The following is a 13,553-nucleotide window of genomic DNA, read 5'->3' on the forward strand; positions in this document are numbered from 1 at the left end:
AGAATAATTTTCCTAAAGAAAATATATCCATATTAATGTTACACAAATGGGGAAAAAAAGTCAAAATCTATCCAAAATCAGTTTTTTTAAGACTGATCAGATAGATACAAAAAGGTGTGCAAGCTTTTGAATTCTCCAGAAATTTCTTTGAATGTTATATTGCAGAAAACAGGGAATGGAGAAGGAAGAATGGGAGCTCATATGGAATTTTTACAATACCTGTTCATAAAATGGCTGCTGGGGAGGATTTCAACTTTTATGACATGTCATGATAGTTTCCAGTCAAAAATATCCACTCTAACATACATTCAGAAGTGAAAAGTAAATGAGATTCGGGTATAAACTTATAGTGCTTCCTTGCACACATTTCTGCTTTCAGTGACAGCTGCCCTTGCCTCTGTGGAATTTTGCTGAGGAGTATCCTCTAACCTTTGCTTTTTGAACATAGAGATTAGTAGGAAATATAGCAGAAAGTGCTTGTGAGCATCTAGTCCTATTCAGTTGTTTCCTAGTATGAGTATCAAAATAAAGTAAGAAAGTATTTATTGATAAGATTAATTAAAAATAAAACAAAAGCTATAAATGGGGCTAATGAAATGTAAAGAAAGATTACACTGGTAATAATAAGAATATTCCCAAGAACTGGTTGTTGTGTTTTTAATATTTTTGCTTTTCAAAAAAGTGAATACAGGTAGTCCTTGTCTAATGGCCACTCGTTCAGTAACTGTTTGAAGTTATGATGATGCTGAAAGAGGGGGACTTATGATAGGTCCTCGTAGTTGCAGCCATTGCAGTGTCCTTGTGGTCATGATTGTGATTTGGGCGCTTGGCAACCCAAATAACTCGCAATTATGACGATCGTAGCATCCCGCGGTCATGTGATCACTGTTTGCTACCTTCACTGCTGGCTTCTGATGGGCAAAGTCAATGAGGAAGCTGGCAGGAGGTCACAAATGGCGATCACATGACCGTAGGATGCTGCGACCATGTGGGATTTGCCTAATGGTAAGTGGGACTGCTGAAACTGCTGTTGTAAGTTGGTGCAGTCATGTGACAGCACGCCTTACGATCTCATTGCTTGGCAACAGAGTTTCCAGTCCCAATTTCCGTCAGTAAGCAAGGAGTACCTGTAGTTTAATCACTATTAAAATATCATGAATTCTGACCTTTTTATAAATTAGGTCCTTTACTTTCAGAATTTAGCAACTGATAATCTGCTAATGTAAATACGTACATACATACGTATATGATTCTTATACACACACATATATATGAATGATTATTACGTACACTTTCTGTTGATTGAGAAAGATTAATATATAATACTTGAAAATAATATTTCAGTTTTTAGCAAAAGAAAATAATTCTGAATACAAATGCAGTGAAAATGAAATGAACAGTGAAAGAAAAAGTTGATCATGTATCCTTACATATAAGTAACCAATAATGAGTGTAGTAGAACCTAAATAAAAATACAATACTGAATTAGAAGGGAAATTGAATTAATTTGTATACCAAATCAACAATACCTATATGAAGATATATAGAAGTTATTGTTAAAGACAACATGTACATAAGCTGCTTTTGGGGCCTTTAATATTTGGCAATTAAATTGGCAAGAAATGTAGTTGTCACCTCTAGGTACAAAGAAAACTTCCATGTAATCCATTTAATTAGCTTGATAAAATAAATAATCTATTCCATTATTTTCATTGCAGTTTTCTCTGTCGTAATGATGTTAGCCTTCAGATTCATCAATATGCTTGTGGTTCATATTTTTCTTACACTACTTATATTTGGATTATTATGTAAGTATTTATTCTTTTGATATCTATTTAGCAAAACTGGCATTCATGCCAAAGTATCATATCAGTTGCACATTAATGTGAGGGCTTTTCACTTCCTTTCAATTTTATTCAAATCAAAAGTCTTATGGTATAAAGAGCTGCCTGCAGAAAATTTTTTTTTTGAACATTAATGGGTCTTTCTATATTTCATTCAAAAATCACTAATAAATAAAGTGATTTAATGAAAAAAAAATCTGATTCTTCTGACACCCAGTTTACTAGCAAATTAGAAATAACTTCAGTAGGATTCATAGGTTAGTAGCCAAACATGTACTTTGAATATTAAGGTCTCTGACATTGAAGTTGAAAGGGACTCAGAAGCATAACAAAATTTTGTATTAGATCTTAGAGAATTATTGTTCCCTTCTTAATTGTTTAATCAGGCATTCCTGGCTCTTTTGAACATGTTTGAAATAGTGTTTTTCGGGGAGAGGGAGAGGACTAGTAAAACATATCCATATTCCAAAAGGCAAACAGTTGATGTGGAAAGAAAAGTAAGTTAACTAGTCAATTAGTGAAGTGCAGAGGTGGAATGAAGTTCTAAACACCAAGCCATTTATTTTATTTTTTTCTATGTATTTAGTTTGCTCCATTTTACAGAAGCAAAACTAAAGAGGCATTGATAATTATTGGAAATAAAACTGGTAATTTCAGGAAAGGTATCTAGTTTAGCAATTCTAGGACAGATGTCCACAATCAGTTAATATTCATGGGAATCTTGTTGGGATGTTCAGGTTTTAGGAATGACACCTATATCAATTCCCCAGAAAACTTCCATTTTTGTACAGACCCTTCCATCAAAAGACACAGAATTTATTTCAAATTCTCCTATTAAAATGGACAAATAAGTACTATCTTATACTGTGTTGAAGTTTACATCCCTCCTACAGATGAAATTTCTCAGGTGAGATAAGTAAAGTGACTATAACGTCCTCTTTCTGCATACCTTAATGGCACTACTAGAATATTTCAATGCCTCCATGAATCCATCAAATACAATATTTGGAAAGCTGTACGTATGGTTTTGAATATAATCTTAAGAGGTATATTTGGATAAGTGAAAGGTGTATATCTATTGCTATGAATTGATTTTCAGATATCAACCTTGAGTTTGGAATGGTAATTGTTGTGGTAGTCATATAGATAGGTGTAGTTGTGCATCTATGGAAGGAGAAAGAGTCACTGATTATATTCTGATCTCTTTTTTATCATTTATTCTTGTCCAGAATGTTGAGATTGAGGAAAAATCTAATAATGATCATCTGCCTTTTATTCAAGTAATGCAAGGAAATTCACAGCATAAGGTAGATCACCCTGTTTAGTACTCTGTGAAATAAAATGGGGAAAAATTTGAACCTCTCCCTTACTGCTAAATTGTGAACTAATATATCAGCTTTCCCAGGGTCCAAAAACATACTGTGTTACCAAGAGCCTGAAATCTTACCTAACCCTAACACACATTGCAGTAAGAACTGTAAGAAACTGAGGGAAATGGTTTTGCTGAAACTCAGGTGAACATTGCCAGTTTTCCTTGTGTTTTCTGACGTTAAGCTTGATGGTTCCACAAAGCAATATTTAAAAGATTTCAGATTGGATCTTTTGGATCTCCAAAACTAGACTTTCAAGTCATATTTGTTTCAGTGACATATTTTCAAATCTTATCAGAGCACAGTTTTGTATGTTAAGCATAGCACAGAAGAACATGCACATTATTTTCTATTCTGACCATAATTTAAAGCCTAGAATTAAATTTCTGGATTCTGCTGATTCTGATTCTCAGTTTTCAGATTCTGCAAGGATTTGCTTCTTATTAACAAACTACAGTCATTTATTTGCTATTCCAATTTACAATATTGACATACAATTTCCAGACAACTGCCGTAGTCTATGGAATATCATTTGATGCAGCTATTTGCTTTAAGCTTGCTAGTCTGTATCTTCTTTTTCTTGACATTTTGTTCAGGAATGACTTTGTACTTTATTTTGTAATTTAGTGCTCCAGTGTTTTTCTGCCCATGCCTGTTGCTTTAAACACTGGACTTGAAAGTCATCTCAATTGTTATTTTGTTTAACAACCATACATTAAATATCAGTAACATTTATGCTGAATAATAAGGTTCAGTATAAATATTGTTGAGCCAATGTGTACATTTTGAAAGTGTATTAACTTAATTCTCTGGGCTTAGTGCATGGCCCATAAAGGGTTGCACCTGCACAAATAATGTTGCAAACTTTCTAAGGCTGAGGAGAATTTAGATGGGAAGCCCACAATCCCCACCTGGAATACTTGTGTTCCATAGTTAGCATCACTGGAATTTTCTCCCATTTCACTACAACCTAACTGAGGTTTGAGCTCCTTTTGTCTTCTTTCTTTTCTCTGTCATTAATTTACCTCCTTTGCCCCTTTTCTTTTTTCCTGCCCAATGGAGTGTTGGAAAGAAATTATGCAAAGGGGCTTAAGAACCTGCCTGTCTCTCAGTCCATTTGTCCATTAGCAGGATGATGATTCTCCAAAAGTAGAATGTACATTTAGCATGGCAGGAGAAGCCAGAACAAGAAAGGTTGAGTGAGAAAATTGGCTGGATTGAGCTTGGGGCCTGGAGGAAAAAAAAATCCCCAATGCATCTTTATGAAATAGGCAGTAGAGCAGTGGCTCTGAATGCTGATGACTGCTCCATTCTAAGTCCCCCTCCCAGAGTGGAGCATGTGTTGCCTGCCCTGTGCTTCCCAGTGCAGACATGCACTCAAATGCTCAGACACAACATGAGGAAAAGGGAAAACACCCTACCCAACTCTTCATTTTGTTAGGTAGGAAAAAAATACAGACACATCCTAACAGCCACTGGTGGTAAGGAGGTTGGAAAGAACTCCAGAAGCCACTGTCCTTGTTAACTTTTTTTAAAGAGAAGAGGACAGAAATATTACACGTCTTACCAATAGAAGAGAATATATGTAATTCAGGGTTGAACTGTCGAGTCCTTGGGGTTCTCTGAGTTTGGTTGTTTTCTTGCAAGCGTAATGAAACATTTGCAAGAAAACAACCAAGATCAGAGAATCCCAAGGACTCCATGTTACACATCTTTGCATATGGCTTGTAGGGCACCATTCTATAAATGCTCTTGGTATGGCAGCAAACTTCTATCAAAAGACAGAAATGTACTCTGCCTCCTTTATCTAGGAGGCAACCATGAAGTTAATACTCCTGTGGACAGGGTCATAAATTTATGAAGCCAGCTTAAAGAAATTGTTGTTTGTGACTCTAGGCCCTTCTCTGGGAGAAAGCCTTGCTTACAGCTTAATTCCCTTCCACTGCAGCTTGTAGTCTAACAAACATAGCATCTGCTCAAAACTTTCTGACTTGTTTCTGGACTCAGTGGTTAGTGATCAGTCCAGATCTTTGCATACAGAAGATAACAAGCCCTATGTTGGGCATTTACACTAGGCGTAGATATTCATCAAACACCTTAGCTAACGGACAGTCTCATATTCCAAGTACTATAATATGGCCCAATGTCCCCAGGGACTAAATGCCTTGAATCTCTACACAAGATTTGAGAGGGTGGGTACCAGCTTCTTTTCAACTCCCTGGTTGTATCAGCCTCCCAGGGCAAATCTTGACAAGGCACTAATTTCACTCTTGGTGATAGAAAGGGCTACAAATTGGATATAGTGGATTCTACGGGTTCTATTCAATAGTTGTATTGTCCTTTTGGATCTGATACTTTAGGTTGGTATAATTGCTTTCCATGGGACAAAGTTGCATTTTTTTTTTTTTTTTGCCTACCTGGTGATGAAAAAACTTCACTGTCATGTTTTTGACAAAAACTAGCCAATTACCCAGCAACAAAGGAATACTGCAAAATGTAAAGCACAGTGTGAAACAATCACTGTGTGTGGTTCTTCTACCAAGAAATGTACAACTGGACAAGAAGTGCTATTCAGTAATACATCAGATAATATCATGGAGTGCATGTAGATGATTACAATAATGTTACTTAAAATGAGAATCTTTTACAGCCTCATTGGGAGATTTGTTACCCAGCCTAGTCCAGGAAGTGCTAACAACTGCTTTTTTACTTTCCATACTTACATTGGCAGAAGTGGGCTGTTTCCCACTTTCATACCTACTCATGAGAGGGCTCTGACCACTTTCACATTGGATCTAGCATTCTGATTTCTGTTAAAGAGTCAGGAAATGGCCTTTTCTTCTTTCTAAGAGCATACTTAACTCCAATCTCCATCAACTTTCACCTCATAAATTGGTTCAATGTTCTATTCAGTGTTCTGTTCATGAAGTTTTGAAAGAGCTTCTGTAATCTCTTTTCAGTTTGGTCTCCAGGTCTGGCCTGGAACTTCTCAGTGGTACTTACTGCCATACATCTTCAGCAAATCACAGTGATGCAAAAGTGATATGGATGCAATGATGCCATCACACAAATGCCATCATTACATATTTGTATTCTGATAATTGACACAAATATTAAGTCATGTCATTTGCGCGATGATGTCATTGTATATGTATCATTTGGGTGTCCTGGCAGTTTGCTGTAAACACTGCATAAGTTGTCATTTGTTTCCTTGTACCTTCTCCAATGAACACCTTTGTTTTCCACTCTATCCCAGAAGCCTTTTGAATATTTAACAATGGCAGACATTCAGTTGCTCATGTATAATTTCCTTCTCACAGTCCAACGAGAGGAAGTGGTTCTCTGTCCAAAGCTTCCTCTCAAAAGTTGCGTTGGATTTCCATTTAAATCAGTTGGTGGTTCTTCCTACCATCTTCCCAACAATTTTTCTGCTACTTAAGAGTGATCTGTAACTGGCATTATTCCAGTGAACATCTGCACATTCACAGAATCAACTCTCCTTTCCATTTCAGGATGCTTATGTCTACAGTTGAGAGCATCTGCGTTTCCAGTGTTTCTCTGATGGGGAAAGTGTGAAGTTCATTCATACGTACAGTGGGGGCAGCCAGATTTCTCCTCCCCTTCAGCTTTAAAAATTTCCTGAGGTTCTCCTTAGAAGATTCTCTAAACAGTTACAGACCCATGTGTACTAATGCATTCATAACCAAAGAACCCAATTGCAGTCAAACATCCATAGCAGGTAGTTGGAGTAGAAGGTGACATGCATCAACATTACTTTTCCTCAAAACTGAAAACGAGTAGAATTTTAGTCTTGTGTTAACATTTTTGTGCTAACCTAATTTTTTAATCTGTTTGGAACCGCAGTTGAATGATAGATCATGCTGGGTAGATACTTGATGATAAGCTTAATATGCCAGTGCTGCTGCTTGTCTTTCAAATTAAATAAACAGTGCTTGATTTCTGTATTTGTTTTAGTTGTCTCAGGTATTATGTGGTGGCTTTATTACAACTACAGCAGTGAGCCCAGCATAGAATTAGAAACTGAAAAGGAAAATATGAAATTATTATTTGGATTTTCTGTTATATCTACAGTTGCTACGGTAAGGCATTCTTGCATGTTGTCATTAATATTCTATGGATAATTTATTGAGTACAGTGATACCTCGGGATACGAACGCCTCTGCTTGCGAATTTTTCGGGTTACGACCAGCTCTGGCCCCAAAATTTTACCTCGGTTTGCGAACTCCGCCTCGGGGTACGAGCCATTTTCCGCCCGTGCCACGTGGTCCGCGGCCATTTTCTGCCCGTGCCACGTGGTCCACGGCCATTTTTCCGCCCGTGCCACGTGGTCCGCGGCTGTTTTTCCGGCCCTGCCGTGTGGTCCGTGGCCGTTTTCGCGCCGCGCCGGGCTGTTTTCGCGCCGCACCGCGCCGCGCCGTTTTCGCGCCGCGCCGCACCGGGCCGTTTTCGCGCCGGGCCGGGCCGTTTTCACGCCGCGCCGCGCTGCACCCGGCCATTTTCGCGCCGCACCACGCCGCGCCCGGCCGCTTTCCGTGTGGTCCATGGACGCCAGAACGGATTAACGGTAATTACATTGAACCTTATGGGAAATTGCCTCGGGTTGCGACCAAATTCGGGCGGAGGGCGGAACGGATTAACCGGATTTACATTGAACCCTATGGGGAAATTTGCCTCAGGGTGCGACCAAATTCAGAGGGCGGAACGGATTAACCGGATTTACATTGAACCCTATGGGGAAATTTCCTTCGGGTTACGACCAACTCGGGATACGCCCAGAGTCACGGAACGGATTAAGTTCGTATCCTGAGGTACCACTGTATAGGATAAGATGGGACTTAGGATAAGAAGTACTTGCTAAACTGAAAGCCTTCAGTTAATTTCCTATTTTTAATATCTTCTGGCAGATGTAATTAAAATTGCTTCTGGCAGGTTTACATGAGATAGTGTAAAAGCCAGTGGCAGTGCAGTTGAACGTACACGTACACTCAGCATTTGTACCAGGTGAATTATCTTTCCTTGATAATGGCCATTATTGAACCATGATGGCATACAAATGTGCACCACCTTTCTTCTGGCTGTTGGTCACCAGTGAATGCTAGGAGAGATGGTGGCTGCCCTGTTCCCCTGGATCCTGCTGTGAATACCTGATCCACATAAGGTGTTGCTGTTCTAAGTCACAAATATGTCTTGTGTACATCAGTCTGAAACTTTTCAAATGATATTTGGTTGAAACCTTTGTTTTTCACTAGACCTTTCTTATGATTTATACAAGTTGTTAGTGAGATTTTATTTAAGGGCATCAGAGCACTGATAAATGAAAAGTAATAGCATCAGTCATAGCCAAATAAGTCAGATTTCAGGTACTTGGATGCAGCTTATTTGCTTTGAACCTAATCTATAATTTGGAACCTTTTGTGAAGACAGTTAGAAGATCCAGTTGGTTGGTAATGGAATTTGATTTAAAATACACTATATAAGATGTCTCAAACATTGTATGCATAGGGCTAAGAATGTACTAAATGTTTAAATCAAACTACAGTGCCTCCAGAAAATCAAAGACCTAAAAAGAGATGAAGATGAAATTATGGTTTCATTCAATGCACAGCATTCTTTACATCCATAGACCCAGAACTAACAAAAGAATCCATGGCACAGTACTACACAACACACCTGATCTAACCAAATACACCAAGATTGAAATACCCAGAATCATAGACCCCACCAACCTCTGCCTCACTATCCATTTTCAGTTTGATGGACAAATATACCAACAAATCAAAGGAACATCCATGGGATCACCACTCTCAGGACTCATAGCAGAGATTGTAATGCAATGTCTAGAAACTATAGCACTCCCACACATACAACCAAAAGTATGGATCCGGAATGTATATGATACCTTTGTCATAAGGAACAACTAGAGAAGACACATGAAACAATCAACAGTATCTTCAAAGGAATAAAATTCACAAGGGAAGAAGAAAACAACACACTACCATTCCTGGATATCCACATCAGTAGATGAAATGTCAGCAAATTGGAAACACAAGTCTATTGAAAAACCACCGAAACTAACCAAGTGCTCCATTACCGACTTCCCACAAGAGCAGCTGCATAGGAACATTATTCAGATGAGCACAAACGCATTGCAGCAACCCAGAACAGCAGAAAAAGGAAACAGACCACCTATACAACATCTTCCAACCAAATGGATATCCACGCAACTTTATCAAAAAGTGACCACTCAACCCTCTACAACACAACCAACACAAGCTGTGAAAAGGATAACACTGCCGTATATCAGAAACATCTCAGAAACAACAGACTGTTATAACCACATTGTATCACCATAGCACACAAACCAACTAAAGCCCTCCAAAACATCTTAAGTAAACCCAAAGACCCAGTAACCCAAGAAGGAAAAACAGGTGTCATCTACACAATAGTGTAAGGGCTGTAATAGCCACTATGTAGGACAGACAAGCAGAAGACTAGCAGAGTGCATCCATGAACAACAACTAGCAATCAGAAGACACAATGAACACTCATAAATCTCACAACATATGGACAGACTTAACCATAGTTTCAGCTGGGAAACTGTCAGCCTTTTAACCAAGCTAAATCCAAAAACACTAGGGAATTCCTAGAAGCTTGGTATTCAAACAAGTCAGCCATCAACAGGCACATAGAGATAAACTTTACATACCTTTCAAAAGAGACGATAAAAAGTTAAAAAAGGAAACAAAAAGACTAGAACACCTCACCAGCAATCAACACCCAGATAAACAGGGATTAACACCAGCATTAACACCAGACAAACAAGCAGTAAAAATTACACTAATCAAGGAACTACCAACTTGGACAAACAGTAAACCACAGCCTAATCAAAGAACTACTGTACCAAGGAGAAAAACAGCACCCCCTCCAACACTGACAGGGCAAGCAACTATATATAAACAGAGAGCAAACCCCACTCCCTTCTAGCACTGAAGATGTTACCTAGTCAGGTAATGAAACATCTGCAAGAAAACAGCCAAGCTCAGAGAACTCCAGGGACTCGACAGTTAAACTACTTGATAGATTCTACCAGTTAATATCAGGTTACAGTGGAATAGAACTTATTTAGGCTGTAGCAGAGAGAGAAAGCATAGAATTGCTGCACCTGTAGATTATACCAATGTATATTAAGCTTTTGTGGTCCATTATCAGATTCAATTAATATGAATTTGTGGCCCTCGAGTCAGTAACAATGTGTGTGTCTCATGAGCCACTATGCCTAGTTGCTAGCACAAGGGGGCAGCAGATATACTGAGGAAGACCTCTGTATTACAATAAAATACATAAAAATGTAATTTGAATATACATTTTTAAACAACACTTTTAGCATTGTACTGTTAAGACAGAGATCTTTCAGTGTACAAGGAGTAACAGATCAAACAAGTTGCATCTTATTTGATTTTATTCATAAATATGACTGGTCTCTTTATGTTGTTGCATCTTCTTGCAGGATAATTATAGCTGTTCATATTCAAATCAATAAGAAAACTTTAAAAAAGTTTATTCATTTGTTGAATTTATATTTCAGCTTTTTCTGTGTAGGATCTATGGTTTTCATAGTGTATTTTCTGCACATTTCCTTGGGCAGAAGTGTGGTGCAAAATTGTGATACGGTATTGAAATCTTACTCTGTGTGTTGGCTTATTTATAATGTAGATTTGTAAGACTACCCATCTCAAAATTACTCAGTGTACAAATTAAAAACTAAATACAGTACCTAAAATCAAGCAAAAGACTGTTTCTCATTCAACATTCTAATGCATTGTTTTTCTTTTCATAGGTGATCCTAATTTTCCTGATAGTGTTATTAAGGAAGAAGATTCAGTTGATTATACAGCTCTTTCAAGCTGCCAATAAAATAATTGGCAATGCCCCTTTTCTGTACTTTCAGCCTGTTTGGACTTTTCTAATACTTATTTCATTCTGGGTGTACTGGGTGGCAGTGCTACTTAGCTTAGGAACTGCAGGTCAGTAATGTTAAGTAGATCCTCTTTGCTACATAAATATTTCTTTTTCCTGAGGGTCAAAAGTTATTCAGATTATCTGGAGGTGTGCATGCTTGTGCGTGTGTGTGTTATTTTGTTTCCTTGAATTGCAAAATACATTATTACAGATGTAGAACCAGTCAAGCTAGACCCTAAAGTGGTGTTATCTGATTATTATAGATATTGGCTTAAGTTGTCATTTTTAAATTTTTTAAATTTTTAAATTTTAAGTTGGCTATGCATATTTACTTCTTTTGATCTCTTATTTGATCTCAAGATAAAAACAGCATTTCCAAATATATACAGGTGAAACTCGAAAAATTAGAATATCGTGCAAATGTTCATTTATGTCAGTAAGGCAACTCAAAAGATGAAAGCAATATATGAGATAGACGCATTACATGCAAAGCGAGATGTGTCAAGCCTTACTTTGGTATAACTGTGATGATTATGGCGTACACCTTATGAAAACCCCAAATTCACAATCTCAGAAAATTAGAATATTACATGACATCAACAACACAAGGATTGGAAATAGAACAATATCGGACCTCTGCAAAGTATAAGCATGCATATGTACTCAGTACTTAGTTTGGGCCCCTTTTTCAGCAATGACTGCTGCAATATGGCATGGCACGGATGCTATCAGCCTGTGGCACTGCTGAGGTGTTATGGAAGACCAGGATGCTTTAATAGTAGCCTTCAGCTCCGCTGCATTGTTCGGTCTCATGTCCCTCATCTTTCTCTTGGCAATGCCCCATAGATTCTCTATGGGGTTCAGGTCAGGCGAGTTTGCTGGCCAATCAAGCACAGTAATCCCATGGTCACTGAACCAGGTTTTGGTACTTTTGGCAGCGTGGGCAGGTGCCAAGTCCTGCTGGAAAATGAAGTCAGCATCCCCATAAAGCTCGTCTGCGGAAGGAAGCATGAAGTGCTCCAAAATCTCCTGGTAGACGGCTGCGTTGACCCTGGACTTAATGAAGCACAGTGGACCAACACCAGCAGATGACATGGCTCCCCAAATCAACACAGACTGTGGAAACTTCACACTGGACTTCAAGCATCATGCATTGTGTGCCTCTCCATTCTTCCTCCAGACTCTGGGTCCTTGGTTCCCAAATGAGATGCAAAAGTTGCTCTCATCAGAAAAGAGGACTTTGGACCACTGGGCAACAGACCAGTTCTTTTTTTCTGTAGCCCAGGTAAGACGCTTCTGACGTTGTTTGTTGTTCAGGAGCGGCTTGACAAGAGGAATACGACATTTGAAGCCCATGTCCAGGATCCGTCTGTGTGTGGTGGCTCTTGATGCACTAACCCCAGCCTCAGTCCACTCCTTGTGAAAGTCCCCAACACTTTTGAATGGCCTTTTCCTGACAATCCTCTCCAGGCTGCGGTCATCCCTGCTGCTTGTGCACCTTTTTCTTCCACACTTTTCCCTTCCACGTAACCTTCTATTGATGTGCTTTGATACAGCACTTTGGGAACATCCAACCTCTTTTCCAATTACCTTTTGGGGCTTTCCCTCCTTATGGAGGGTGTCAATGATGGTTTTCTGCACAACTGTCAGGTCAGCAGTCTTTCCCATGCTTGTGATTCCTGCTGAACCAGCCTAGAGACCATTTAAAGGGTCAGGAACCCTTTGCAGGTGTTATGGATTCATTAGCTGATTAGAGTGGGACACTTTGAGCCTAGAATATTGAACCTTTTCACACTATTCTAATTTTCTGAGATTGTGAATTTGGGGTTTTCATAAGCTGTACGCCATAATCATCACAATTATACCAAAGTAAGGCTTGACATATCTCGCTTTGCATGTAATGTGTCTATCTCATATATTGGTTTCACCTTTTGAGTTGCCATACTGACATAAATGAACATTTGCACGATATTCTAATTTTTCGAGTTTCATCTGTATATGTATGTATGTATGTATTCTCTTAGTTGCATTTAAAGAGGCTTGGGTGGTTATGATCTTGAGTCAAGAAGGCAAAGTTGGTGAATCCATACTTCTTCAGAATGTATAGTATTTCTTGCAATAAGAAAGCTTAATAATGTTAATTGTGTGATTTAATATACCTGCTAAGGCACTGTTTTGTTTCTGCTGTGGAAATAAAGGAGAGGACGAGAAGTCCTTAGATCACACCTATGATAAGGATGAATATGCATACAATTGTATGCCAACACAATGTGAATGCAGAATTTAACAGTCAGTTGTTGCAAGCAGATACATATTTAGAAGAGAATATATGTAGCTCAGAGTTGAACTGTGCAGTCCT

The 13,553-nt window shown here is 38.5% G+C and overlaps 1 protein-coding gene across 1 annotated transcript in view; it reads left to right on the forward strand.

Annotated features, from left to right (window-relative positions):
• The window catches only part of SLC44A3 (solute carrier family 44 member 3), a 47,368-nt gene that overhangs the window by 10,299 nt on the left and 23,516 nt on the right, over positions 1 to 13,553 (forward strand). The window contains exons 7-9 of the mRNA XM_007426729.3: positions 1,719 to 1,808; positions 7,190 to 7,314; positions 11,073 to 11,259. Of these exons, the coding sequence (XP_007426791.1) occupies positions 1,719 to 1,808; positions 7,190 to 7,314; positions 11,073 to 11,259 (402 nt within the window). The remainder of the gene's footprint in view (positions 1 to 1,718; positions 1,809 to 7,189; positions 7,315 to 11,072; positions 11,260 to 13,553) is intronic.

Source organism: Python bivittatus, unplaced genomic scaffold (assembly GCF_059951505.1).
Source record: "Python bivittatus isolate LINGU-HERP-01145 unplaced genomic scaffold, Pbiv_v1 ctg000700_np1212, whole genome shotgun sequence".
Classification (NCBI taxonomy): Eukaryota; Metazoa; Chordata; class Lepidosauria; order Squamata; family Pythonidae; genus Python; species Python bivittatus.